Source organism: Heloderma suspectum, chromosome 17 (genome assembly GCF_057233095.1).
Source record: "Heloderma suspectum isolate Gila_16-S chromosome 17, 16-S_ref, whole genome shotgun sequence".
Lineage (NCBI taxonomy): Eukaryota > Metazoa > Chordata > Lepidosauria > Squamata > Helodermatidae > Heloderma > Heloderma suspectum.
The window spans coordinates 10,992,099-11,019,629 of NC_139474.1; the positions used below are offsets into that span (position 1 = coordinate 10,992,099).

The 27,531-nt window shown below is 42.8% G+C and overlaps 1 protein-coding gene across 2 annotated transcripts in view; it reads right to left on the bottom strand.

The window, feature by feature from the left end:
* Positions 1 to 27,531, bottom strand: part of PACS1 (phosphofurin acidic cluster sorting protein 1) — an 81,024-nt gene that overhangs the window by 28,110 nt on the left and 25,383 nt on the right. Inside the window, exons 2-9 of one of the 2 annotated variants that reach the window (XM_084824078.1) lie at positions 15,474 to 15,561; positions 14,880 to 14,969; positions 12,192 to 12,317; positions 11,082 to 11,226; positions 6,225 to 6,316; positions 5,473 to 5,553; positions 3,647 to 3,706; positions 2,647 to 2,807 (exon numbers count right to left, since the gene is read on the bottom strand). In XM_084824078.1, coding sequence (XP_084680204.1) covers positions 2,647 to 2,807; positions 3,647 to 3,706; positions 5,473 to 5,553; positions 6,225 to 6,316; positions 11,082 to 11,226; positions 12,192 to 12,317; positions 14,880 to 14,969; positions 15,474 to 15,561 — 843 coding nt within the window. The remainder of the gene's footprint in view (positions 1 to 2,646; positions 2,808 to 3,646; positions 3,707 to 5,472; positions 5,554 to 6,224; positions 6,317 to 11,081; positions 11,227 to 12,191; positions 12,318 to 14,879; positions 14,970 to 15,473; positions 15,562 to 27,531) is intronic. The other variant, XM_084824079.1, reaches the window with a different exon arrangement.

Below are 27,531 nucleotides of genomic sequence, written 5' to 3' on the forward strand. Positions count from 1 at the left end.
AGACCTCTATCATGTCTCCCTGCTTACTCACCTTTTTTCTAAGTTTAACAGTCCCAGACATAACCTTCCCTCATAGGGGAGTTGCTTCAGTCTCTTGATCATTTGAGTTGCCCTTTTCTGCACTTTTCCAACTCATTCATATATATATATATATATATATATATATATATATATACACACACACACACACACACACACACACACATACACACACACACGCGCGCGTGCGCGCGCGTGGTGACCAGAACTGTACACAGTATTCCAATTGTAGTCACATCACAGATTTGTATAAGGGTAATATGATCTCAGTAGTTTTATTTTTTATTCCTTTTCCTAATTATGCCTCACATGGAATTCGCCTTTTTCTCTGGGTCAATGTTTTCATCAAGCTGTCTACCCTTCTTTTTGATTGAGCCCTGAGAGACACATCAACCAGGATTTCTAAAGGTCAGAGAGGGGGTTTCCTGAGGAAGAAACCTGGAAATTGGAGGAACCTTGGCTTCAGATACAAGGCCAGACACTGTTGGGTGTGCCCTGTTGCTGGAGCCAAGCTGGATCCTCTTCAGCATTGGGGAGTGCTTTCCCCAAATAACTCATGAGGAAGTTGCTATGGCTGCTGTTGCTCATGATGAGCAAGTGTAAGGAAAGGGAGATTCCCTCTGCGAAACCACCTTTAATTCCTGTGCTTTCATTTCTTGCTCATGGGAGAAAGGAACTCTGCCCTATGAAGGAGCTGCTGACTGTATTTCTGCTGGTGTTGAAGCCCTTAAAATCCAAAGCAGGCTGGGTCCAGTATTCCTAGACAGTTGCACGCTCTATTGTATGAATCTACCCACAATGTAAAATCTTCCTTGGAGGCCCTGCTCTAGGTCCCCCTGCCATATGAAGTACCATGGGCATGAAGGAGGGCTGGATACCGAGGAGAGGGCCATCACACAGTGGCACAGAGGCTTTGGAAGCTCATCCCATTTCCTCTCGGTTAATTTTGTTGTTGTTCCAGAGGGCATCTGGGGTTCTCAAAGTGTGAAAGAATCCTTCCCTGGTTGGCTTCTATCTTTCTGCTGGTTTGTGTTTTCATTTTACTGCTGCTTAGTTGATTCATTTGCTCTTGATTAATTGGGGGTTGTATTATGTTTCAGTTGTTTTATTATTTTGTTTTTATTGTTGTTAGCTGTCTTGTAGATCTAAATCTCCTTGTAATATTGTTAGCATAAAAAGGCAGGATACAAATCCTCTTTAAAAAACTGTGCAGTTGAGACAGTTGAACCTCTGAGTGCTTCTTGTTTTGTCCACTGGCTAACAATTTAAAGATTGGCAATGTAGCCCCCAGACCCAAAAGGCCCCCCCAGCACAAACTAGCTATTTCTCCCCTCCTTTGCCTCCCAAAGAAACATACTTCACAAGCGTGACTACCATTTAGCTGACTTCTCAAGCACCCACTTTACCAGACTGAACTCTAAAGAGTAGGGGATGGAGAGGCAGAAAGAAAGATTTGGCTGACTTCAATTATCTGGGCAAGATAAATAGGAACCAGAATGGCTCAAAGGCGAGTGACACAGGCTGATGTTGAGAAGAATTGCTTTTGCCAGGACTTTAACATGGTCCAGTCACGAAGATTAAGCTCCTGTTTAAAAGTGAACCACTAACATGATTGTGCAATAGGAAAGAAAGGGGAGAAAAACAAAGCCCAAAACTGGGGAGTGCAAGTGTTCTCTTCATGCTTCCTATCCTCTACACCCCCAAGAAGAGCAAGATACTTTGTGGAAAAGAATGGGTGTGCAGGGAGCTGGGTGGGTTGGCGGCTCCAGTGGAAGAATGCTGTTGGAAGGGAATATGCTTCCCTAGAACGGAGAGCAGAAGAAGAAGCTCCCCCTATTATGTACGAACTTCTCTTTTTTCTGTTACATGCTTGGAGCACTGGGACATGGTTCTGTAAATTCCATACAGCTACCCAAATAGCGCAGGGGATGGTATATAATGCGAGCCCGCACACCATGCACAAAGATTTGCCACAGAATTTGACCTCTTGAAAAGCTTGGGGCTTTGTATTTTAAAGCTTTTATGTCTCCGGGTAGCAGAGGAGAGCTTGAATGAGTGTGGACATTATCCCTGAAAGGTTCCAGAATCAAAACAAGGCTTGGCTGTACCTCCCTTATCTAAGTCCTACAGGACAGCACTTCAAACCCAACCCCTGGTGCAGTTCAGTATTTTGCTGAACCTAGCAGCATGAGGAACAAGCAGAACACTCAGAACACAATTACCCTTTCCTAAAGTCCTGGGAAAAGAGCTGGCAATGGAATGCCTGAAATATCGCTGCCATTGACAGTTGAACAATATTCTCCTCCAAGGACTGACAAATGGATCAAAAGCCCTATAAATGTAACTGACAGCACCAACCCTGTGGCTCCCTCATGCCAATGCATTCCGGTCAATGCATCTCAGTCAATGATAGGAACCTCTTGGTGTGAAAACAAGAGTGTTTTAGCACACTAAGGCCTCAAAGCCTTCCCGCTGAAGAAGAGTTTAAAAGCTTTGCTGAAGAAGACCAGCTCAGCAGATCGCTGCATACATGCACAGGAATCTTTGCTCCCAAACTCTGCCCCACCACACACCGGGATGAGCCCAACACCTCCAAGTTGCACTCACTTGAGCTTTGGCTTTGGTGTGCTGAGGATGCTCTCTGTATCCTCCATCTCTGGACCGCTATCGCTGGGATTGTACATTTCCAGGCTGTCATAGAGCTCATCCAGATCCTCCTCTACCTCCCGGATCTGCTCCCTGGAAACATGCTCCAGTCCAAAGCCAACCTGTTCAAGAAAGGCTTAGCAATCAGGATGGCTCACAGTTCCTGCTTTCCAAATACACAACTTCCCATTCTTTAAGGTAGGACCTGAATTATTTACTTCTTAGATGGAGCAACTTTTCATTTAGCTGTATTGAACTGTGCAGCATTTGCAAAGCAAGAAACTTTGCGACCTCATTCTTAAGTCAGCCAAACAATTTTACCTGGAAACTATTAGCAGGTTTTGTGCTATCCTTCAGAACACAGACAGATAACTATATTGCTTCGGGTGTCACCATTTTAAATAGAGAAGCCACAAACACATTTCATAACCAAGGTACGAGACAACACAGGACAGCACGTCATCCCCCAACTGCGGCCACACATACATACACTCAAACTATACCTTCCAGAAGGAAAGGAATCCCTAGCTGCCGATGAGGGGTGATGTAAGCAGGATCACTTTAGTTTGCTCCAAAGCATCCCACCACATATACCAATAATCCTACCCACATCCTACCCACAGGAACGTAGGAGGCTAGAAAGCTGCCTCATTCCAAGTCAGACCACTGATTATTCTAGCTCAGTCCGTCTACACTGACTGGCAGTGCCTCTCCAGTTTTTCAGGCAGATGTCTTTTCCAGCTCTATCTGGAGATGCCAGGGACTGAATCTGGAACCTCCTATATGCAAAGCAAGTGCTCTAACTGAAGAGCTTCAGTCCTTCCCATTAGAACAAACAGTACCAGCTGCATTTTGTATGGATTCTGTCACCATGTAGCACCCATTTATTACCATGCATTTTGTGAAATAACCAGCAATTGAATTTACAGGAATCTAGGCTTATACATGTTGTCATACGTACCTCATCTGATACTTTGAACCTCTTCAGTAAAGCCACAAACTTCTGCTTAATATTTGGCTGCTGTGAAAAAGAGGTACCATTTACTTATTAGAAAAGCATGAACTGAGTGACTAGGACAGACACAAGTAGAACCTGATGCTGGAAGGGCATGGCACGCTGAAAAGGCTAATTTAAACCTCCCAGGACATATGTAATATAAAAAACTCTCCACACAGCTTAGCATCCCAGCCATAGCACATGATCAACTGAGTGGCAGATTTGTCACATCATCATGCCATGCAGAGCTGAACATAGGAACTAGAGTGTGTGCAACAAGCCACTGGAGCCAGCACTGACTGGGGTAGAGGGAGAAGAGAGAAGGGTAGCCCTGCAGTGCCCAGACACCCATCTCTGCAGAACCTCTGCATTATTTTAAAACCCTTCCTTCCAGTAACTGGTCCAAAGCAACCCTGCTTAGCTTGCAATCCTGACAAGAGTGCAGTTCTCAACAGTTCAGCCTCAGTGTGCATATTTCATGAAGACAGCTGAAAAAGTTAGTGCTCAAAGACTTGTCTTCAAAGCTAAGCATTTAGAAGCAGTGCATACCAATTTACTGAGGAGGAGCAGGAAGGAGAAGCCTTGTTAAGTGCTTAATTTATTAAAAAGCAGTGCCAGGGATAAAGACTGCTTGGAAGCTCTGCCTTTTCCCCCAGAGGTGTGAGAACTTGGTGGTGAACTAATGGTTGTTCACATATGCTTATAGATTCTCTTCTCCAGATTTTGTCTCTCTGTGACTGGCTGTTTCAGCAAATGCATACAGGAGATTGCAATTCCATGGCTCAAAGCCAGCTTCTGAAACAGTTCCAAAGGTCAGCACAGGTAAGTGCATCCCACCCCTATCTAAGCCCTGGAGTCACCTTTCTGCTTTAACATGGGCACAACACTAGACGGAGGATATGGTTATGCTCAACTTACGTGAACCAACCTGTAGGGCGACCTTATTCTACTCAACTATTTGCAGGATATCCCACAGAATGATTGAGCTGTGAAGTAGCACTAGGAACAACTGGGGATCCGGTCTTCGGCAAATGCTTTAAATTGCACTTCAAGTGCTCTAGTGCTGAGCTCTGGCTTTGCAAAAAGAATGGGCAACGGGATGCCCCAAAGCTAAACACAGCCCCAGCAAATGCCAGTTTGCCTTTCAATTGCCAGCCCAGAGACGAAAGATGTGTGGATGGACTGACAGCTAGAGCAATCAGATGTGTTTTGGTGGGACTTGAAGGGGCAGAGGGGGAAAGAGAAAAAAGAGCTGCCCTCCACCCTCTCCTCAAAGCAATCCTCCTGTAAAAAAAAAAAAAATGTTGCTGACTAGGGCTTCCCATGATTCAGAGTAGATCTTCAGTCCATTCAGCTCTGCTTGAAATGACCTCACAGATTTTGGGGCAGAACATCAAAAATCATTATCAAAGGCCAGCTGGTAATTCTGTACCTTGGCACCGGAACAATCCTGGTAACAGTCAACCAGCAGGTAAGGCTAAGTAGCAGCTTGGAAGAAGAGCAGACCAGCTCTGAATACTGTGTACATCTAAATGCACACAAACCAACAGTTTTTAAATCTTGGGATACATTGTGGCCACACAATGCAGCAGGTAAACCATTTGCTCCTCTCCAGGCCTGTGAACCATCTTCTCCATATCAATGGACTACAGCCACATAGTGGCCCTAGCCTATGCCTGGACTCTCTGGATTATCCAGAAGAAACATGCAGGATGGAATGGAAGAGGGGAAAAGAGAGGGACAGGGCCAGAACCCCTCAACCTGATAAGTTCACTTGCAACACTACTCACCCGAGTAATTGCAGAAGTCGAGGTCATTTTCCTCCTAGTCTTTTTCACTTTCCTAAGGTCCTCCTCTTCATAAAACAAATCCTATGGGGAGATGGTGGGACAAGCCACTTCAGATTGCAAGCAGCACCCAACGGGGTCTTCCAAAGCAACCTAAAATCTTGCCCGTGAGATTGATTTGTCTTCACATTTTGATTTGGCTCCAAATGGGAAGTGTAGTTCCACCTGGAATGTTTCACTCAGCAGCAGGGCCAAATCTGAGCATTCTGAGATGGCAGACACTGGCAAAAGTTATTACAAAGGCTGTGCATCTCAGCTACCTGTATTCAGAGCATTTACTAGGAATGGGTCTGCTTCTTTTAGCCTCTAGCTAACGCTCCTCAGATCTATGGACCTCTAGTCAGCCCTTCAGTGCTGCCAGTTCCCATGAACTTTCTTCTGATAGAGTTGGTCCTTTTGTTAAACAGCTACACTCAGGATCTGGTGAGCAATTTCTTATTTTTAGAGCTCCCATGCTTTCTCCTTAGGTTTCCCTCCCCACTTAGTGTTTTTTTCCCCTTAAAGCCAAGTAAACAAATAGAAAATATTTGAATGCATCAAATATAAGTAAGGAGGGATATTGGAAAGCAACATAATTAATAGAAACTTTGGAATGATTATCAGTGGACAGGTGCAAGGGTTCCAAAATCTCATTGCCAGGCAATTCATAACACACCCTCACTGAAGGAGCTGACTAGGTTAATGGAGAAGCTTACCTGTCCATGCAGAGGGTCATCACTCCCCTCCTGTTCAGAAGAGAAGCTCTCCTCCTCCTCCTCCGAGTAGTTATCAATGTCGGGGGAGCGATCTGAAAGACAGTTACTAGAAGTCAACCTGCCCAATCTGCAACTAAAACCTTATGTCTTTTCAAATGCAAAATTGGAGTCAAGGCTGGCCCAGCACGGAGGTTCAAGGGACAAAGAATGTGCAGATTCAGTAAAATATAAGCAAGAAGGCGGCTTGATTTGGGGGGGGGCAACTATGGTTGCTCCATCAAGAGAGTATGTCCACTCATTGTCCACTTCTTTCACTTGCCCTATGCTTACTGATTTTACACGTCATGAAAATCAGCCCGAGGAATCCCATGGTAAATCACTACAGTACTTCCTTGTGGCATATTAAAGTACACTTAGGCCTGATAGATGCATCCAGCAGAATGAAGTGATAGAGTCCTGAGATGCAGAAGGGACTATACTCCTTCAAACTGTAGGAATAGGGATCATGTTTCTGAAACTTACCACTTCCAGAAAAAATCCTTCCAAGTAGGTTTCTTAGTTTATTTATTTTATTCTGACATTTGGAATAAAATGTTGGAATAAAAGTCTTACAAGCTTTCAGCACCAGCTAAAGACCTATTTGTTTACCAGGCTTTTGACTGAATTTGCCTCTCTTTTCTTTTGCTACATCACGTAAACTGTTACTTATCTGTTACTGTTCTCCCGTTTGATTATGTTTTTGTCAATGTTGTGTTATTTCACTGTGTTTCATTGCTTTTGCCCCACTTTGGGATTATTTTATAATGAAAGGTGGGTGAGAAATGTCTTAAATGAAAAAGTACAATGCTGCCTTCAAGGGCAAAGACCTTCCAATGCAGCTCACACAAGACAAATAGAAACCAAGCAGAACAGAGAACAAACTGGACTAGAGTCATGCCTTGATTTGCTAGTTTTGTTTTGGTTTTTACATTTTCAGGGAGAAGAGTTTGTTGGGGGTTTGTTGTTTTTAATAGTGATCCTGTTCACATGCAACGACAACCCATCGTGCCCACCTCTTCCACACAACCCACGATCAGCTCCTTCATAGTTTGTATAGCATGATGTGCAACCCTATACCACTGGGGTGTTTAGACAGCAATCCTATGGCCACTAGACACTGTCTAGATGGCCATAGAATTTTTTGGTTTCTGGAAACCGAGGTCATCCAACCTCGGTTTCCAGAAACTGTGCTCCCCACCACCTCCCAGCCAGCGCGGGTCTTTCTGTGCCACCACCACCTCCATGCTTGTAAATGGAACATCGAGAAAGCAAAAATGGGGTGGTCCTGGGGGGCGGGAGGAGACCACTGAAGCGCTTCAGACAACTTCCTATCAGGCCCCCCCCCCCCGAAAAATGCATGTCTAGCCACAAACACAGGGTGGCTGGAACATGGAGGAGAGGATCTCCTCTGTACTCCATCCACCCTGCACAGAATAGTCAGTAGCCTCCAAGATCAGAGGCTGCAAACTATATCAATAGGATTGCGCCCTTAGGGGCTAAACAACCCAGTGGTTAACCCAACAATGAATAATGGGTTAACTGCTGGGTTCTTTAGCCCTTAAACAACCCAGTGTTCTGGGTTTGCACACTGCACTGCGCAATTTGTGAAGGAGCTGATCGTGGGTTGCATGGTAAAGCGGAAGAGGTAGGTGTGCTCGTGTATGACAACCCATCATTTTTTCATTTCATTTCATTCCATTTCTTATATCTTTATACCACCTCATAGCTGAAGCTCTCGGGGCAGTTCACAAAAAACAATTGTTTGTTGTTACATGTGAACAAGGTCAATGTGGGAGATCATTAAAATAAGTGTATCTCCCACCTGCTCCCTGAAGTGATAACAGCCTTCTTGCCACCTCAGGATTCTACCATCACAGCCTGCAGCACAGGTAGACCAGAGGTCTCAGTATTTTGAATTGACAGGAAAACAAGCAATAGTCTTTTCCCATTCACACTGTCCCAAAGATACTCTAAACATATTAGCTCTCCCTCATAGCAAATGTACTGTGGCCCTTTTGGATCATAATATAGTATCTTGATATTGGATCATAATATAGTATCTTGATATGAAGGAAGCAACCCAGTGGGATTCAATCTGCGTTTAAAAATCTTTATCCAAAGAGTCAATTTAAATGACTGGCCAGCTTAAGTAGCTTTGAAAATCATTGCATCTGCATAGCCCCCCTGGGCGCTCTCAAACTTGATATTTCTCATTCAGACTGACAGCTAATCATTCATTCTTGGGGATGGGGCTTACAAGCAAAATAGCACAACTGAAGATTCACAACTGCCCTACGTGATCAGCCAAATGGCCTATCAAACCCAATATATGGTTCCCAGCAACTTAAATTTCCTGATATTTAGAGAAAGTAATTAGAAAGAATATAAACATAGGCTGGAGCCATTGCTTAGGAAGATGTCTTGCAATGAATCTACTAGCAAAAGCAGGCTGGCAAAAGCAGAGCAACCCCCCACCCCAACTCTTTACAACGGATCTATGGACTATTCAAATCACTTCAACAATCTGACCAAGCTTTAATTTTCTCACCCACTCTTCTCTTACACACTGGGAACTAGGGACTGGGAAATAAAATGTATACTCTGGTCCTAGTGAGAAACGATCTAACACAGGGTTTAAACCAGGCCTCACAACCAGCTTGAGTACCCTTTGCTCAAAACTAGGTCATTGCAACCTACCCCACAAGGTCAAGGCCAGTGACAATGTTTTAAGGCAGCGAGCATGGCTTCTAATCAGGCTTGAACCTAGGCAACACTTCTTTCAAATTATTCTAATTAAGTCTCACAACTGCAAACCAAAAGAAGTTCAAGCCCAGCCCCCAGCAGTGAGGGACCAGAAGCCATTTTCCAGAGGACAGACACATGGAACAGAGAGAGTACTGGATTGGGACTTCTGAGGTCAAATTCCTGGTCAGCTATGAAGCTCACCAGTGAGACCTTGGGCCAGTCTCATAGAATCATAGAATAGTGGGGTTGGAAGGGGCCTATGAGGCCGTCAAGTCTCTCTCTCTCTGCTTTACCTACCTCAGAAGGTAGTAATGAGAAAAAAATAAGATAACATCCCCACCCCACAAAGTATGCTACCCTGAGCTCTCGTTGGAAAAAGGGCAATACACAAATGCATTTTTAAAAAATCTGTCCTGATTTACTTCTATCAATTCACAGCAGAGATTAACCTATAAATTCCCTCTTTTTCCTCTATAAAGTGTTCAAAATCATTTATGTTTAGATGAAAACTCTGATGTCATCTAGCTAAGCAGACTCATTTTCATTCTATTCAGATAAATGCACAAATAGTACCGGAGCCTAGAGTGATGACTTCATCTCAGTTCCCAGCGCTTGCGCTCTCTCTCTCTCTCTCTCTCTCTCATCCGGTCACTCACAACATTGCTGGTAATAAACCCAAATATCAGAATAAATCCAGCATGGAGCCCACATCTCCATCAGTTTCCCTAGCAACCAGATTTATCGCCTAGGCAGCCATCCGGGAGAGGGAATTGTAAAGCAGAGAATTCTAAGATGGAAGGCTAAATATAGCCATGTTTGAAGGAATTAGACTGGATTGTCAAAACAAGGCACAGTGAGAGAGTGGACATTACTGAACAAGGCTCCAAAAGGTGTTGGGGGAGTTCTCCTGCAAATTATACACATTAAGACTAATGAGCAACCCCACAGGTTGCCAAGCGGCAACTGTAAACCTGCCTGTTGCAGCTCACATTTGCTTCCAATGTGCCTCTAGCATCTATATTATAGAAACTAGGACAATTTCAACACCAACAAGGCTGAAATTAGCTGGGATGAGTTCTCTCCAACACTACATGAAATCTCCATGCTTTGTTTGGACTTTGCATGGATACATGCATGCATCAGAGAACATATGAAGTTGACCTATACCAAGTCAGCCCAGTGCTGTCAACTCTGAATGACAGCAAATCTCGACGATCTCAGGCAGGAATCTTTCCTTGCCCTGCTGACAGAGGTCCTTTCAACTGGAAATGCCAGTGATTCAACATGGGATATTCTGCTTACAAAGACTCTGCTCTTCCACTGGGCTATGGCTTAGCCAACCAGCCCAAGGCAAAAGGGGAACCAACAAGATGAGACACCACAGGGCTGTACTGGATAAATGGCAGCATTGCTCAACTGCATTTCTGAAGGTCACAGGTTTAATTTTTCTTTGGTCCACATTTAGTACTCACAACCTAAACCAGTTTAATAAACATGATCTTTCTTCCCTACAAGGAATCATGGGAACCACAGCTGTATGAGAATACCAGGAGTACTCTGTAATAATCATGTGCCCCCTCCTCTTCCCCCACCCCCAAATACCCTAGCTTTGGGAACTACAGAACTGATGGCTCACGCTCAGATGTAGAGCATACAACAAATTCCTTGTAGAAAAACAATCAGTTTTCAGTCTGAATATTGCAAATATGCTTTAGGGTCTCTGGATGGCAACCACTCAGATGAAAATAAAGGAATTTAAGGATGAAGGGGAAAAAAGGCTCCTGGTTTGATACAAATACCTAAGGGAAGCAGAGCAACTACACCAGGGAACTCAATGCATGATTTTATGCTAAGTTGCAGGAGAACATTGGTTATTTGGTGGATTTAAAATATAATAAATAAATAAATGTTTGGTGTGGAGAGCGTTCCAGTATCTGAGACTGGTGTTTCTCATTGTACTACACTGATAGTTCATTTTGCCAGCTATTCTCAAGGACTGTGTATTATACCAGTCCCTATCAGCTACTGGGATTGCTCAAAATGCAGCTATTCAAAACTTGCAAGCCTCCTTACCGGATAGTTTTGATTTAAGCCCTTCATGGTCTATAGGTTGGCTAGACAGAGAATAGATTTTAATTTCAGCAACAGGGACAGAAACATCTTTCACATTGCTGTGGAGTCCCAATACCAGGGCCCCCTCACTTGGATGCTGCATAACCTGGAGAAGAAAAACATAGTGCAATTTCAGAACACACCCAGAAAGCTTAAAAACAGAGAAAACTGCAAGAGCCAAATGATTAGAACATCTGATTACATTTCCTGAAAGCTACAGAACCAAAAGGCAGAGTGGGCAAGTATGTAAACCAACATTCCAAGTGACTGACAGTCAATCTGCTCTTGTTTAAAAGAGGGAGAGATTCTCAAAAAATAGTCACAGAAACATACACCAACCTGAGCCTAAGACAAAAGGGTCAGCCAACCAAGAAAGCTCACTCTTGTTGTATATTAAACAGATTAGCAAAGATGGGAGGAGCACAGGCTAGGAGGTACGTGCCCCTTGAAAAACCAGTTGCACTCAAACCTCCACTTGGCACCGCACTGCTAGTGACTGAGCTTACTTAGTTTGATAAGGAAACAAGCTTTCTGTTTCCACGACCAAACAACTTCCCTCTCGCGTCCCAAACATTTGTTTCTAGTGACACCACTGGATATCTGTTTCTGGAAACTGAAGCTCAGTCCCTGGCACCTCCAGGTAAGGCAAGAAAGACCCTTGTCTGAAACTCTGGCAACCTGCTGCCAGTCAGTGGAGACAATACTGAGCTAGATGGACCAAGGCTATGACTCAGGATAAGTCAGCTTCCTATATTCCCAGTATGAGCTTTATGTCCTTTTAGGATGGCAGGACCTGGGAAGGAGGCAGTCTGTGCCTTATTGTCCAAGCTCATACTCCTCAAGCCAATTACACTTCCATGGGGTCCGTGTCTGTAGGTCCGTGTTTGTGTGCACATGCATGTGTGTATGCATCTGCACTTACCTCACTCTTTGCGTTCCCGTGGAAATATTTAATGTTTCATTATGTAATAGCGTATCCTCAGCTTTCCCTAGAGACATTCTCTGTGGATACTAGGAAGTGTAATCATTATCTCTATTACTCCTCCCCTCTTGTCTCTCCTTTTGCCTTACCTCAGCCATGTTGATAAGGCCAACAGCTAAGGTTTTGTAGCCCAGAATGGTCCTGTTTTTGTACCGCTTCCTTCGCTGCAACATGATCTGTAGCTTGTTGGCGTCTCGCTTCAGGAAGTGAGGATACTGCAAGAGGAAACCAAAGGAAATGGCATACAAATAAGCAGCAGACCAAACCTGGGCAGAAAGTGCTGAGTCCCACAGTAAGGAGAGCAGGCCGAGTTACACCTTCTTAGTGAATCAACTTCAGTATAAGCAGTGCAAGCTTTCAGGCTCCTCACCAGGCAAATTTGGCTCAGAACTAATCTGCTCCTACTGACAGCATATTGAGAGGGTCACAGTGAAAGCATCAATGCAGGGCCCTCAGCCAATCACCTCACTTTGATCTTTCCCTAAACATAGGATCCTTTAGGGCAAAGATACTTTCCAGATCAGCAGGAAACCAATTTCAAACAGCCCCAAGTCATGTTGCATGTTACTGACCCGCAACACACAATCCATACAGTCTATGCCTTCAAAGGCTGGCATTGCCATGTGAAACATTTACATTTTGGGAAGAGGATGGAAGCGTTCAATATCACTATTTATTTGCTTGCCATTTCTTAGAGTCATGAAGAAAATTCCCAGAGCAGTTCTCTAATGAGTATAAAAGACAGATAGACAGGATCTAAAAATGGACCCCAATGACTGTGCAACACAAAAGTTTGCTTCCCCACCCAAGAAACCTAGTACAGCAAAAGCTTGGGCTCTGGATTATTCTGGAAGAAAGCTCTTGTCAGACCCATCATCCTCCAAAGCACCCACATTCATTTCCTCCTGGCTTAGTGACTCTACTAGGCTTTACTAGCAAGAGAAGAAGGGTAACATAAAACCAGTGCATCCCATCTCAGATAAACATTTCAAACCCTTAAAAAAATTAATTCACGCCCCGAACAGCAGTGAAGCTAAACAATATGATCCAGAATGCATACAATTTACAGTTCTCTAAAGGCCCAATACCTTCGTGCCAAGGAACAGCTATTTATGCAGTGTGAAAGAAAAAGGGTTGAATGCTTTCACTGGAGGAAAGGGGTAGGGAACGGAGAGATCCAACAGAAAGCTGCCTTCAACACATAACATGAGCATCACATCGCAGATCTAAAAAGCTACCATGGCAGAGTGTGGCACTGCTGCCCAGGGAGATGGAGGTGTGGATGTAATAAGACTTCGAATTTCACAACCATCTCCCTTCAAAAATCCCCAAGCACTTTACAGTTATTAAGCCAATTGTTGGGAACATCTGAAGCACATGAACAGTGGACTGGTGTATTTGTGTGCCATGCTGCCACAGACTATTAGAACATAAGAACATAAGAAGAGCCATGCTGAATCAGACCAAAGGTCTATGTAGTCCAGTACTCTGTTCACACAGGGGCCCATGGCTACCCACGAGAAACCCACAAGCAGGACATGAGTGCAACAGCACCCTCTCGCCCATGTTCCTGAGCAACTGGTGTACATAGGTATACTGCTTCTGGTACCGGAGGTAGCACATAGCAATCAGGACTAGTAGCCATTGATAGCCTTCTACTCCATGAATTTGTCTAACCAGCTGCTATTGCTCCTCATCACCTTTCCTTCCTGCTGGCACAAGCTTGACAAGACTTTGGATATAATTTCTTCCACCTTCAGATCTCCACCATGCTACTGGTAGGATTGCTCTGTTACAGTATTTTTAATTAATGATTCCACTTAAGGAATATGCTGTCTGATCCTTCTCAGGTTTATATAAGTAGGGTTTTTTAAATCACTTCAATGCTGCCTTTTGGCCCTCAAAAGATACTGAAGGTAGCATATAACCATCAGGACTAGAAGCCATACAAGACAGGATTAGGAAAAGTAGCCATTGATAGCCTTCACATCCATTAATTTGTCCAATCCCTTTATTTCTAGTAATTTGTTTATATTTAACTAGCTTTTTATTTACAGTTACTTATTATGAGAAGAAAGGGAAGAGTCCACTGCCCTGACTTCCTCACCCTGTTGCTAAACTTCCACGGGCACTTAACTCGCCTATGTGCTGACACTTTGCCACTGGGGCTGAGATGCTTCATCAGGGGGTTCTTCGTGCTTGGAGAGCTGGCTCCCTTGCAAGCCTGCCTCCTTATATAACTTATATAACTCTAGCTAGCTTGCCCCAACTGCTGCTACTGCAGCAATCTGATTAGACAGTCTTGTTTGAAAAGCAACTGTGGGAGAAAAATGGAACATTCAAAGCCCCTCCAAGTTAAAGCACACACAAAACACCTCCATTGCTCAAAGGCAATTATGGGGAAAGGGTGGAAGATGGATCTTCAACAGATCTTACTGTTGTTTTGGAGGCACTTTCAGGTATTTCACTGTTGTGTTCCAAACCCTTTAAGTTATCTGAAAGGGTTAGTTAAGAGCAAACATGGATGTGGTTACTAAGGATGCCAATAGCAACTCTTCCCACAATCCAGTCAGCCATATTATGATGACTTACATTACAGAACAACAGACTGATGAAGGCCAAGACTGCCACCATGAAAGAGCTCTCCTTGGAATCAAAAGTATTAGGCTTAAAATGTAGCTTTGCTCGCAATGTTTAAGAATTATCTCCACATGAAGTTCTATTCTGCAAAGCACAATACATTTCAAAGGGTCAATATCCAGTTAAACTGTACTTACCTGTAATGAGAAAGTTAGCTGAAGCTCCGTTTCCACAAGTCCACTGAGAGGTAAAACGATCTCGTTGGATCTCAGGATCCTCTTTGAACCCTATAGGAGGAATATGCATAACAGTTTTTAGTATTCAACACTTGCAAAAGGTAGACAATACCCCAAATAACATACTGAAGACACATGTACGGCACCAGTGGCAGGGCCCAGTTTGCTCAATCTAGGGGCCTGATCCATGTGAGGGTTGGAAGGGAGGAGGGTATAAGCATCAATTGGAGCCATATTACTGGAATGGACAATCCCCAGCCAACACTGTTGCCCACATAAGCAAAACTGTTGTCCGCATAATCAGCACCAGATGCCTCATCACTAGTATTCCAACATTGCAAGGGAAACTAGATTATCCATGAGACAACAGTATGTTTTAGGATGCTAGATGTAACAAGTTTTGGAAAATCTATACCCAAACATGGAGTCCTATGTTCAAGGACGGAAATGAAGAAAGGAAGCAGATCTCTCCAAACCTACATGGAGTTGGTGAGCCTAGCAATTGCTAAGGCCAATATATACCTTGGAATTTCCTTGTTTCCTCAGTACTCGTACCTGCAGTTTTACTGCAATCACCACTGAGTTTAGATCCTTGTCCATCTCTTTCAGCATGATGAGCTTTTTCAAGGTCAAACTGAACAATCTGTCCAGAGGAAAGAGATATCAAAAATGCAAATTACAGATCAATCTCTCCTAAAGAAAAAGGAAAGCAAAATTGTAAATGACTACACTTTCCCACTGCCTTGTAGGGAAAAGAAGCAGGTTTACCTTGAACTACAGAGCAGGCTGTTGCAGTCCTTCCTCTTCACCTTCCCCACAACCAAGGCTGTTTAAATTCCTGTTTTAACTGCATCTCTACTAAGGTTATCTAGAATGGCCTTGTAGGCCCCTTCCTATGAATAGCCAACCCTTCCAACCTTTTGAAACACAAACCACATTAGGGGTGGAAGAGGCTAGCATCTTTGTGCTTTACCTACCTTGGATTCTCCATGTGTAAGGTGACAATCTGAACCTATTTGGCTCAGACTGAAACTTGAGTGAGAAAGGCTGTCTGTCAGCTAAGAGGCACACAAAACAGATTTCCAAGTAGCACTTGCCATGGTGACAATCTTCTTATTCCTTTTTTTTTTTTTTAATACACATACATCTCAAATATATTTACTTGAAAGCTTTTCATTTGCTAAGAAAGTCAAGATTCTAAAGGTAATATAATCTATACAGCAGAAGACAAAAACATGCTGGAAATGCTCTTAAAAGATCAGCTCTTGCTGTGCTCTTGGCATTTTTAAAATAATAACCCATTTATCTATCTAGATCTGTTTAGATTGTCCAATCCTAGAGGCCTGAGTAGGTAATACTTTGTTTAAAACATTGTACAACATTCAGTTCATATGTCTTGTGCATAAAGTATCGACAGGAAGTAAGATTTCTTGTGTTAGGCTTCTTCAGCACCCAGATGGGCAACTGGAAAACTGAGGGCACATTTGGGTCTCTGAACAGAGTTTTGTGGAAGGCCACCTAACTTGAAGTATAGGAGAGAGTTTGCATGCATGAAAGAAAACCCAGTTCTGAACACTACTGACATGACATTTTAAAATTTCACAAGGTTTAATTGCTCACCAGACATAAGGCCATTTTCACAGGCTTACTTCCTAGATAAATTCATATTTAAGTTATTTAGATACTGAGCAATGGGACATGAATCTCTGACCTCAGGGCTGGAAAAAAGTTTCCAGTTTCTGAATCCTAGAATCATGGTTGTTTTCTGCTATTTTTGTTTTTTAATGAGACAGCACTACATTTGTACACACGGATGTAACCCAGTGTTTTGTATTTCCTTAGTCCTGATTGGTCTGGGAATATCTAGCAATGTAGCATTACTGGAACTAAGCAGGTGTGCACCTGATCAAACCATGGTTGGAAACACTATGCAAGCCACTCTGAGGTTTCCAAAGGAGTTTGCTGTTCAGTTGCAAATTTCCTTAGTCACAGACCAGTTTCAAAGTTTATCTGACAGCTTCTACCTTAGGTCAATAAAACTGAAACTCTCCTCCTTCACTTGAAAAAATAACTTTGCTAAGTTCTCACATCAGCACGTGTGGCAATTATCACTCAACAGGCATGCAGCCAGAGGCTACTTATAAAACAGTGTCTTCCTTCCTTCAGAGGTATGGGATAAACAGCATAGAGGAAAGATGAGCAGCAAACTCTTCCCAGAGATCTTTGCAAGGATGAACCTCAGAGTTCTCCACATAAACAAGTGCTTTTTCATTCTCCATGCAGTTTCACTGGCTCAGAAAACAGGTGGCTGGAGAACAGAGGGGAGGTAAATCGATCAACAGTGAAATGTTTCTAGGGTAAAAGGAGCACACAAGAACTTGTATAGCTACACATTGCTGAGCTCCAGAGAGCAGACAACCTCAGAATTGGTATGACTCATTAGTTTCTCTCTGCAATTTTGGTTGCCATTGTTCACTTCTCTATTATTTAACCTTAACTATTGTTCTACAGAACTCACGTTATTCTGAACAAGCACGTGTCACTGTTAGAAATAAGAAGTGATTGTGCTCACTCTCATTTGTGGCAAGTAATTACTTGGGTCTGTATGAACATTGATATGCCCCCTTGAAAAAAATTTACACACACAAACTTGCAGAAAACCCTATAACAGGAATAGCTGTACAAATTTTGGTTGAAAATGGTCTTCATTCCTCCTTTGGCCAGTCTACTTGACCTCCTTCCATCTTTATGCAATCTAATTTGGGATTAAAATGTCTTGTGAAATCTTGGCTTTGAAAACCTTGGATCCTTGTAACGCAGCCCATGTGGCAGTGTGTTTCCTTGCTAGCTGACTTGACTAACCCTACCACTGAGACTAATGGATCAATTCCTCCTCTTCCTAAGGCTCATTGTAACTAAAGAACTTACAGCCTAATGCAATGACCAGGGCATTTTTGCAGAAAGTTGCAAGTGAAAAATGCACCTGTGGCAGAAAACCTGAATGTGTTTAGCTCGAAGTTGGTAATACATAGGCAACTGCCAGAAGGATTTGACCATGGGAAGGAGACTCAACTACAGGGTGGCTCCAACTCCACTGATAAATAACTACTTTGGTCCCCAAAGCTTTCATTTAAAGTAATAGCAAGGTCAATTGTAGGTTAGCCAACAACTAACCTTTCCCTTTGGGTAACTGTAGTTAATTACTGCTAGGCATCTTTCAGAGTGGTAACCTTTAAACTACTGAATAATCATCTAAAGCTTTAATAACTAATTAATTTTTCTCCATTTATTAGTGAAGCCAAGAGCAAAGCAGAAATTGTAAGGAGGGGGGGGTTGCTGAAGGGCCCACTACCATGCAGGCCACAAAGATCCTCTGTTTCCCTCTTCCCCACACCAAATGCTATGAGAAACGGAGTTGAAATGTGACTTTTCTTTCCAGTCTGCATCCAAAGCAACCATGGTGAAGCTTCTATGCCTTCCCTTCTAAAAATAAAAAACAGACAGCTGAAATCCACATGCATATCCAACAACACTAAAAGGTCTTTAACTTATTTATTTTTGGATTCAATATTAACAGTGACCTTTGCTTTTAATAGGGTGTGTGACAGCTTCTATTTGTTACCCTAAAAATTCTCACACTCTTGTTTCCTTCAGAATTCTCAAAGAGATACTTTCCAACAAAGTTTGAAAATATATTGAAATTTAGTAGTTAAAAGCTGACTTAGCTAAAGACTGCTATTTGGGCTAGTATCAAGTGCCCCCCCCCCCCCCCGGCTATGGAACAGCAAGAACTAAAAAAAAAAAAAGCAGGAATGAGCTATGCATTATGCATGAGCTATGTGGGCCGTACTACAAGATATACCACTGGTTTGGCAACAGAGTTAACCACCTCTCCACATCACATCAGACCCAACTCTTAGCAAGATAAGGAATTCATGTGCACATGTAAGTCAGGGCTCAAAAGCACCAGATGCAATATAAATTTATTATAGGGCAGGAAGCAAACAGATACATAAGATTAATAAAAATACAAAATAAATTTTAAAACTCCATACAACAAATTAAAAGCAATATACCAGCCAGGCTAAAGACACCAGCAGTTTTTCAAGCCTTTATTAGAAGATAACGCCTGCCAAAAAGCATACTTTTACTGCTTGTTTGCCAAAAGTCAAGCAGAAAATGTCCCTCATGTCTACCCACTATTCTTCCAATGTTGGGGATATGGGGCAAAGTCTCAGTAGCTTTTTAAGGGTTGGGCAGATTCATATGGGTGGAAGCAATTATTAAGATGGTCCATTTAGGACTTATAAACAATTAGCATTTTAACCACCAAAAATTAAGGGCCCCTTCCTCCAAGTAAGAGGTTTTTGGGTAGATGGCACCAGCTAGCTTGAGCCCAAAGTGTGTACCACAAAAGAGCTTCAGAAGGGCCATAAGAAAGAAGGGTAGCACCTTTTCCCCCCAAGGATTATCTCATCCAGCTTTGTCAGCAAGAAGAATAAGAATAGCATAAGGAAAAGGGGTGGGTAAACTGCAATGGAAAGCTTTTCTGAATTTACCATATGAACCAACACCATAGTTAAATTTTCCATGGCCCATTCCTCATCTGCTCAAACCAATGAACCCAGAACAGCAGCAAACTCTAAAGGGTGGACAGGGAAAGAGACTGATAAGCACCAAGAAGCAGGGATGCAAAAAGATGCATAATTAGGATGAGCAGCAGGATGGATGCTCTGCTAACTTACAGCCAACATAAGCCAGAAACTGACTGTGGAAGCAGAACATTGCCTCCACTGCCAACTATAACTTTTCAAGCTGTGGATCCTTTGTTACAAGATTCCAAAACTGTGTATTCAGAATCAAGCACTGCATTTGCATTTCCTACAAAAACTGGATCTTTTTGCTAAGAACTGGTATGTAAGAAGGAGGGGAAGGCACTAAGACTGAGGTTACAGAGCCAGTAAGCCATGGGAATGGTAGCTGTACAAGGTACTACATCCAGGGCTTATGTTATGTGATTACAAGAGGGCCTTCAACAGAGTTCAGGAGGGCATCTATGAACTCTAGGTGATGCATTAGTGTCAAGCGAGACTTTGTTGCACTGACACAGAGGTCCAGAGCACCAGGAAGTCACAGCATAAAGGCAACATGATCAGTCAGTTGGTGGTACACAGGAGTAGCCATGCCCAGGTGATGAAAATGTGCAGTGACAACAGCCATTCTACTTTGTAAACACCCTGGGAGCTGTAGCTAATCTGAATGGAAGACATATGAACTGGAAACAGTGGTCTCCCAGGGCAAAGAGGGAAAAATGGTATTTGGGCTGAAGGGCTATGTGGAAATAGGCATCCTTAGGTCTATGGATGCAAATCAAGCCCCAAGCTGGAAGAGAGGGAGGAGGCTGGAAATTACCATCCTGAACTTCCTTGGCCATATGAACACATTGTTATCCTGAAAATCCAGGATCAACCAAAGTCTTCCATCTTTCTTGGGGACAGTAAAATACCTCAAATAAAAGCCCCAAAGTCTGCAACCACTAGGTACCAGTTCCACTGCCCCCCTGTGGAGGAGGGTTTTGATATTCTTCTCTAGATAAGGCAAAAGAAGTGATGCACAGAAGATGCTAACTGGTGAAGCAAGAAGAACTTGATCACATACCCCATGAAAATGATGGTCAGTCCATGATGAAGGCATGTCACTCTGAACTGAAGTGCTGAAGTTTGATCTCAAAAACTGGGGGGCACAGTTCAAAAATGATGGAAGGTCCAGAGCCAAATGGTTACCTCTGGAGGTAACTCCCACCTTGCAATAGCCAAATGGCCCTTCTAGATCCATCATCAGTGCCAAGACATTTACAGCCACACCTGATGTCAAAAGCAGGTCTGCTCCCACAGGATGGCAGTGTCAGAGCCAGGCGAAACTGCCATAGCACCAGCAACTGCTCCTTGATCCACAGGGTCAGACTTGGCCATCAGTAACAATTATGGACAAAACCAAAGTGGAACAGAGTCACATTGCCCACAGGGTTTTTGGATTTTGGCCTCGGCCACCAAAATGGTCTATTCCCACTATGTTGCTTGGAGAAAGGGACAAGAGATTTCAGTGCACCTGTCTGATGAAATGCTGGGGGCATACATCCACATGTTCTTCACCAAGAGAAGGAAGGCAGCCTATTGCCCAAGTAGAAACGGTCAGAAAAGTGCTTGTTGCACTACAGTTGCTCACTTGAGAGAGGTGATAGTGCCTAGCATCACAAGGCTAACTGAATAAAAAAATACACAAAACATATCAGAGCCGGTGTAGTGGTGAAAGTTTTGGACTGGGAACCGAGAGATCCAGGTTCTAGTCCCCACTTGGCCATGAAAGCTCACTGGGTGATTTTGGGCCAGTCACAGACTCTCAGCCCAACCTACCTCACAGGGTGGTTGTGAGGATAAAATGGAGAGGACGAGGATAATGTAAGCTGCCTTGGGTTCCTTGCAAGAGGAAACTATGCGGGATATAAATGCAATAAATAAACAAACAAATATCAGAAATAACAATATTGAAGATTAGTATAGAAGAAAAGAAAAACAGGAAAATGGCCTAATTCATGCTCTCCCCAGGTGAAGAGTGAAGTAAAAGTTCCTACAGATGGTAGCACTAGGGCTGTCAGGATGGAACTGAGCAAGAAGGTAGAAACCACACCATTTGGGCATTTGCCATGAGGGCTGGGGCTGGCTTCCCACCAAAACCTTTATTGCCTAGCTTTAGGAGATTCTGCACTTTGCACAGGTGCAGAAACCACAAAGAACTTTCAGATCAGACAGTGTGGCTTCCATCAAGCATGAAGCCCAATGCCTCTCTGATAAGCAGAGTTCACTTCCTGACCATTGGAAGCCTTCCTTAATCATCCTCTGTCTTTTGAGCCTTCATCAGATACCATACCACCCCTGACTTTCTAACCCTTTTCCTAAAACCATGATTATAGAAACTGCTTTTTCTCAACAAGAAAAAAACATTCATAGATTCAAAGGATATCAAATTAAGTGCTGTATTCTGAACTCCGAGGTTACACCGTGAACTTGATGACACAAACTGGATATTAAGTGTTACAACCTTTCATTAGCCATATGCAGTGATGTGGGGTGGAAATTTTTCCAGTGCTTTATTTTTCCATGCAAAATTTTCCATTTTGTAAGTTCATTAGTAGAAAGGAATGGATGCCAATTGCAAATTCCTTAGGCAAGCTTGGCAGTTTCAAAGTTGTAATTAATGTTTTTTCAGGTGATAATACCTAGGAAATATGTACGAGAACATACACAGGGTGTTTCAAAAAGATGGACCCAATCTGAAATTGCTATATCTCTGCAACCATGAACTGCCCATGAATGAAACTCTTACCACTTGAAAAGGTGGGACATAGAGTTTCAAATGATTACCGCTAGATGCTTCTCTCAGCGCACAAACAGCCCCTAGCCTCAGTCATTCACAAGATGGTGACCCCGCAACACAAGGCGTTTTGCGTTCTGCAGTTCAGCAAGACTGAATCCGCAATCGCGGTGCAGCATGTGTTTGCCAAAGAGCATTCGTCGTTGGTACCGACAATTTGAGGGAACAGGCTGTTTATGTAAGGGGAAGAGCACAGGGCAACCACGCACTTCAGAGGAAAACGTGAAAAGAATTCAAGAGAGTTTTCACCGTAGCCCGCGCAAGTCCACTTGTCGTGCCAGCCGAGAACTTGCAATCTCTCATACGACTGTCTGGCGTGTGTTAAGGCGATATTTAATCACGAGGCCATACCGGTTGCAATTGGTACAGGCTCTTTGTGCAGGTGACAAAGGAAAGCATGTAGAATTTAGTGATGCGATGTTACAGAACATGGAGGACAACAGCTTCTTATCGTGTTTGATTTTTAGTGATGAAGCAATGTTTCATCTAAGCGGTAAAGTTAACCGTCACAATGTGCACATATGGGGATTACGGAATCCACACGAAACGATAGAGAATGAGCATAATTCCCCGAAAGTGAACGCGTTCTGTGCCGTTTCTCAAAAAAAAAAAAAAGGTTTATGGCCCTTTCTTTTTCTGCGGAAACACAGTTACGGGGCAAACGTATCTCGAAATGCTGCAGAACTGGCTCTTTCCACAACTTGATGAAGATTCCAATGACTTCATTTTTCAGCAAGACGGAGCACCACCACATTGGCGCCTGCAGGTTTGACGTTTTCTAAATGACACATTGCCTCAACATTGGATAGGCCACACGGGACCCCAAGACTTGGCGCTACACTCTTGGCCCCCAAGATCTCCAGACATCACACCCTGCGACTTTTCTTGTGGGGATAAGTCAAAGAACGTGTTTTTGTGCCACCATTAGCGACTAATCTGGATGACCTCAAAAACAGAATCACGGCAGCGGTGACTTCAGTGGAAGAAGACACTTTGAGAGGCGTTTGGGACGAATTCAACTATTGTCTCGATATTGTCCGTAGAGCAGGTGGAGGGCACATAGAGCATTTATAAAATTGTTAGTAAAACTTGATAACTCATTAAACCATTTGCAACTTTTGATGTAATTGTAACATGTTGCCATCGTGAAATATACTGCTTTGAAATTGTGTCCATTTTGAAACACCCCGTATATGCCACTGAAATGCCTCAGTGTGAAACGGAACTAGTAAGTAGTGACAGTGAAACTGAAGGTGCACCAGCAACTGTAGTGGAAGAGAGTTGAACTCTGTTGAAACAGATGGGTGGTTCTCAGTGTATCATGCACAGTTCTTTTGGTTGCTAAAATTAATTAGTACAGCCTTCCCCTCCGTGCTGACTAAAGGATGCATGGAGTTGAAATCCATCATATCTGGAGAGCACCAAGTTGGGAAAGGCTGAATTAATGTCAACAGTTTATTTGAAACATTTCTTGGCCACCTTTCAGGGCAACCCCCCCCCCCCCCCCGGCAGCTTGCAGCAATAAAATACATAAAAACAGTTAAAACATTAAAAGTGATAAAAACATAAAAGCAATAAAAACAATAAAAGCCAACAATAAAACCAGCAACAATGTTAAACAGAGTAACAGCAACAATCACAGTCATATCAAGAGAAGGCCAAGGTAAAATAATACCTTTTCAAGACCTTCTTAAAAGTCTGCAATGACATAGCATGGCAGACCTCTGATGGCAGCTTGTTCCAAAGGTGTGGGGCCACTGCAGAGAAGGCCCACTCATGTGTGATCACCCACCCGACTGCTCTTACAGGTGGGCAAATCAGAAGGGCCTCTCTTTCTGATCTTAAGTTTTCAGTACCTTTTTTCTTGTTTTTCTTGTTTTTTCTTAAGTTTTTCAGTACCTTTTTCTTGTAAATGTTTTCTTACATTTAAACATATGAATCCCTCATTTGTATGAAGTGAGCAGCTGCTCGTTATAATATAAATCCTGACTTATTCTTATGAATGACTGCATCCACATTCAGGGTTCAAGGATAAATAAAAGACTAGGCTACCACTTGCAGCGCAGATACATTCTTCCCTTTCCCAATCATAGACTGTGAACCCTCTACAGCAGAGATTATCTGTTGAACTGGGGCAGGGACAGGCCCATGCCAATACATAATAAAGGATTATGGAGCAGGGCCTTTGCTGCAGTGGCCTCAATTGTGCAGAATTCTTTGCCCACCAAGCACAAACCGAGCTGTTTATATTTTGCTGACGGGTAAAGACATTTTTGTTTCATTTGTTCTCCTCAAACAACACTGATGCCATTTTTCTTGTTTATTGCTTGTTTTGGATTGTTTTATAAACTGTTCATTTGCTGTTTTCACTATGCTACTTGAGGTTTCTCTAGGTTGTTTTGTACATTTCTTTCGATTCAAAAGCAACTCATGAAATGCCATAAATAAATGAAAAGTACTATCAAGAACACCACAGGCACGTAACAGTAGATAAAAGGCTAGGATCCTCCCCTTCCCCCTAGCAGCACTTTAGAAACTGAAAGGTGCAACAATCAGACTGGGTGTATCCCAAGTAGCTAGCTGGATCCTTGCCAAAGAGCTCAAAGAAACCACAAGGCAGTCCTGTGAAAGTTAAAAAAGGTTTTTATTTAGAATCAGTAACAAGTGTGTGGGGAGGGGCAAGACTAAACCAGTCAGTAGTTTATGTCAAAATTCAGTCTAATGTCTTGATGCCTATATGTTAGGTTATACTTGGGCAATTTTTAAAATGATCTTATACAGTAAACCATCCTGATCACTTCTGTTGAAGGGCAGTGTCTAAAATTATTCAATATATAAAAACAAGGGGCAGAGTACAGTATTAAAAGGTTGGGGAATGCAACTCAGTTATTCAAAATTAAGAAAAGGACATTAGAAATACCTGACCTAATCCAATTGTCTAGGAGAAAGATCAGTGTTACCGGACAAGGCAAATTACTTCAGAGCCCTGTCCAGTCTAGTGAAATTTGAATGATGCTTTTCTATCACTTTTAAAACATTTTCATTCATAGGACAGTACATCAGCCTTACTATACAGATGGGAAAACTAAGTCATTAGGAGGCATCTGGCTTACAGTTGCATCAGCAGCCATAATTCCCTAGTGCAGGGATGGCCTTAAAAAGATATAGCTCGATTCAGTATGGAAAGCAGCTTCCTTTCTGCTCTGAGTGTAGTTGCCTCCAGTTATCAACAATGCTAAAAGCCAATGGAGAAACCTCTTTGATTTACAAACGCTCTTCTAAGAGATTTGCAGGTGCTTACTACAGATGAGCAACTTCCCGGCCAAAGGAAGTGAGGCGGGTGGCTACCAAAAAGAGGGCCTTTTCTGTTGTAGCACCCCAGGTGCAGAACAAGCTTCCCAGAGAGGCTTGCCTGGTGCCTACATTGTACTCTTTCTGGCACCAGGTGAAGACCTTATTTTCCCAGGCATTTTAGTCTTTCAGTTTCTATTTTAAATCTATTACTGTATTTTAAATCTTTGCACTGCTCCTAGGTTTTATTTTGTTTTTTATTACTATTTTATACTGTCATTTTAAACTTTTATATTGAATCTTACGTTGTATTTTAGAATTGTTGTGAACTGCCCAGAAAGCTCAGGCCAATGGTGCTGTACAGAAATGTAATACATAAATAAAATACATGCTGCAGATCCCCAGGGTTCTGCTCTGTTGGATCTGGGTGCTCTTAAGCCCGGGATAACCATGACAAACCATAGTTTAGCCTTCCAAACATATGCACAAAGCCATGGTTTAGAGCTGCTTGTATGTTTTCATTTTCAGTTCTCTTCTGCATTCCCAGTTCTATGGTACAATGGCCTCCAGTGTCAGAGCTAAAGATCCTATTGTCAATTCAGCTGATATACCAAACTATAGTTAAACTTCTATAACCATGGTGTGCTTGATATCTAAATTGAGACTAAGTCTCATCAGCCAAAATATCGGCTTGACTGTAGTTACCTTCAGGTAGGCTCAAATTTCTTTTTCTGGGACTGTGGGGTGCATAGCATTACAGAAACACCTGAAACTCCAATTCTAGTCCATCCTGAGTGTTTGAGCCACTCTTCATCTATATCCAAATCAAGTAAGTTAAGCTGTCTTTCTATACCTCTCTCTAAAGAGGGAATCAAATCTCATTGTGCCACTTGCTCTTTGATCAAAGACAGAGCAGAATCCAGACCTTATCCATCCTGTTTTTTTGTGCACAAAGCTACATTCTTTCTTCAAATGGAACATGTAGAGCTTTCAGAAAAAAAACTTAACTAGTGCTCTCTTCACACTTCATTAAATCACAGGCTGGAGAGAATGACCATTCGGGGGGAGGGGGTCCTTTTAAAAGGAGAAACTGGTTAAATGGATTTGGAAGAGCTGGCATTCAGCCCACAATGTTTAAGGGCAGTTGAAAATTAAATAGAACAAGAAGGAAAAAATTATTCAGGAAAACAGTGACACTTTAAAAAAAAAACCAAGCTAAATGCCAATGCTAAAAAGAATAACCAAAGGGAAGTGCCCGGGACAAAGATTTTGCAGGGTAAATACCAACACAGTGCATCGAAATCACATGCAGCACACAGGCAGATTTACATGAAAACTAGCTGAGAGGGGCTTCAGGCTGGTAGGATATGTGCAAAGTGGTGGGTGTTCTCTGCCCAAGCCTACTATCTTAAATATACAAAGGCTCCAGGGAGATTTTAATCCTTTTTTCACTCGAGTCAGCTCAAAATGATGCTGCCCTATCTTCTAGCCCAAATCCTCAGATCTGTCACTTGCTTCACCTCCTGTACAGACCACAACCGTAGGAAAATATAGCTGTGGTTGTTAAATCATTACTACAGGCTTGCAGATAGATGTTCACCTGGCTCCCTGTGATAAGAATTGCCTTCAGGCAATTAGGCAGCAAATCTTAACAAAGTACTTGGCCTCTTTTAAGCCGCAAATGATTAGCATCTAGGTGGGCAAGTACATTTTTCTTCCAGGCTAGTAACATTTGTAGACATTCATATTAGTCAAACACACACACACACACACACACACACACACACACCAAGGCAGACAGACAGGCAGACAGACAGGAAGGGGGAGTTCACATGACATGACAACCCACCCTAGTGAACAAGCCACACAGTGTGGGTTGTTTGTGGAACAA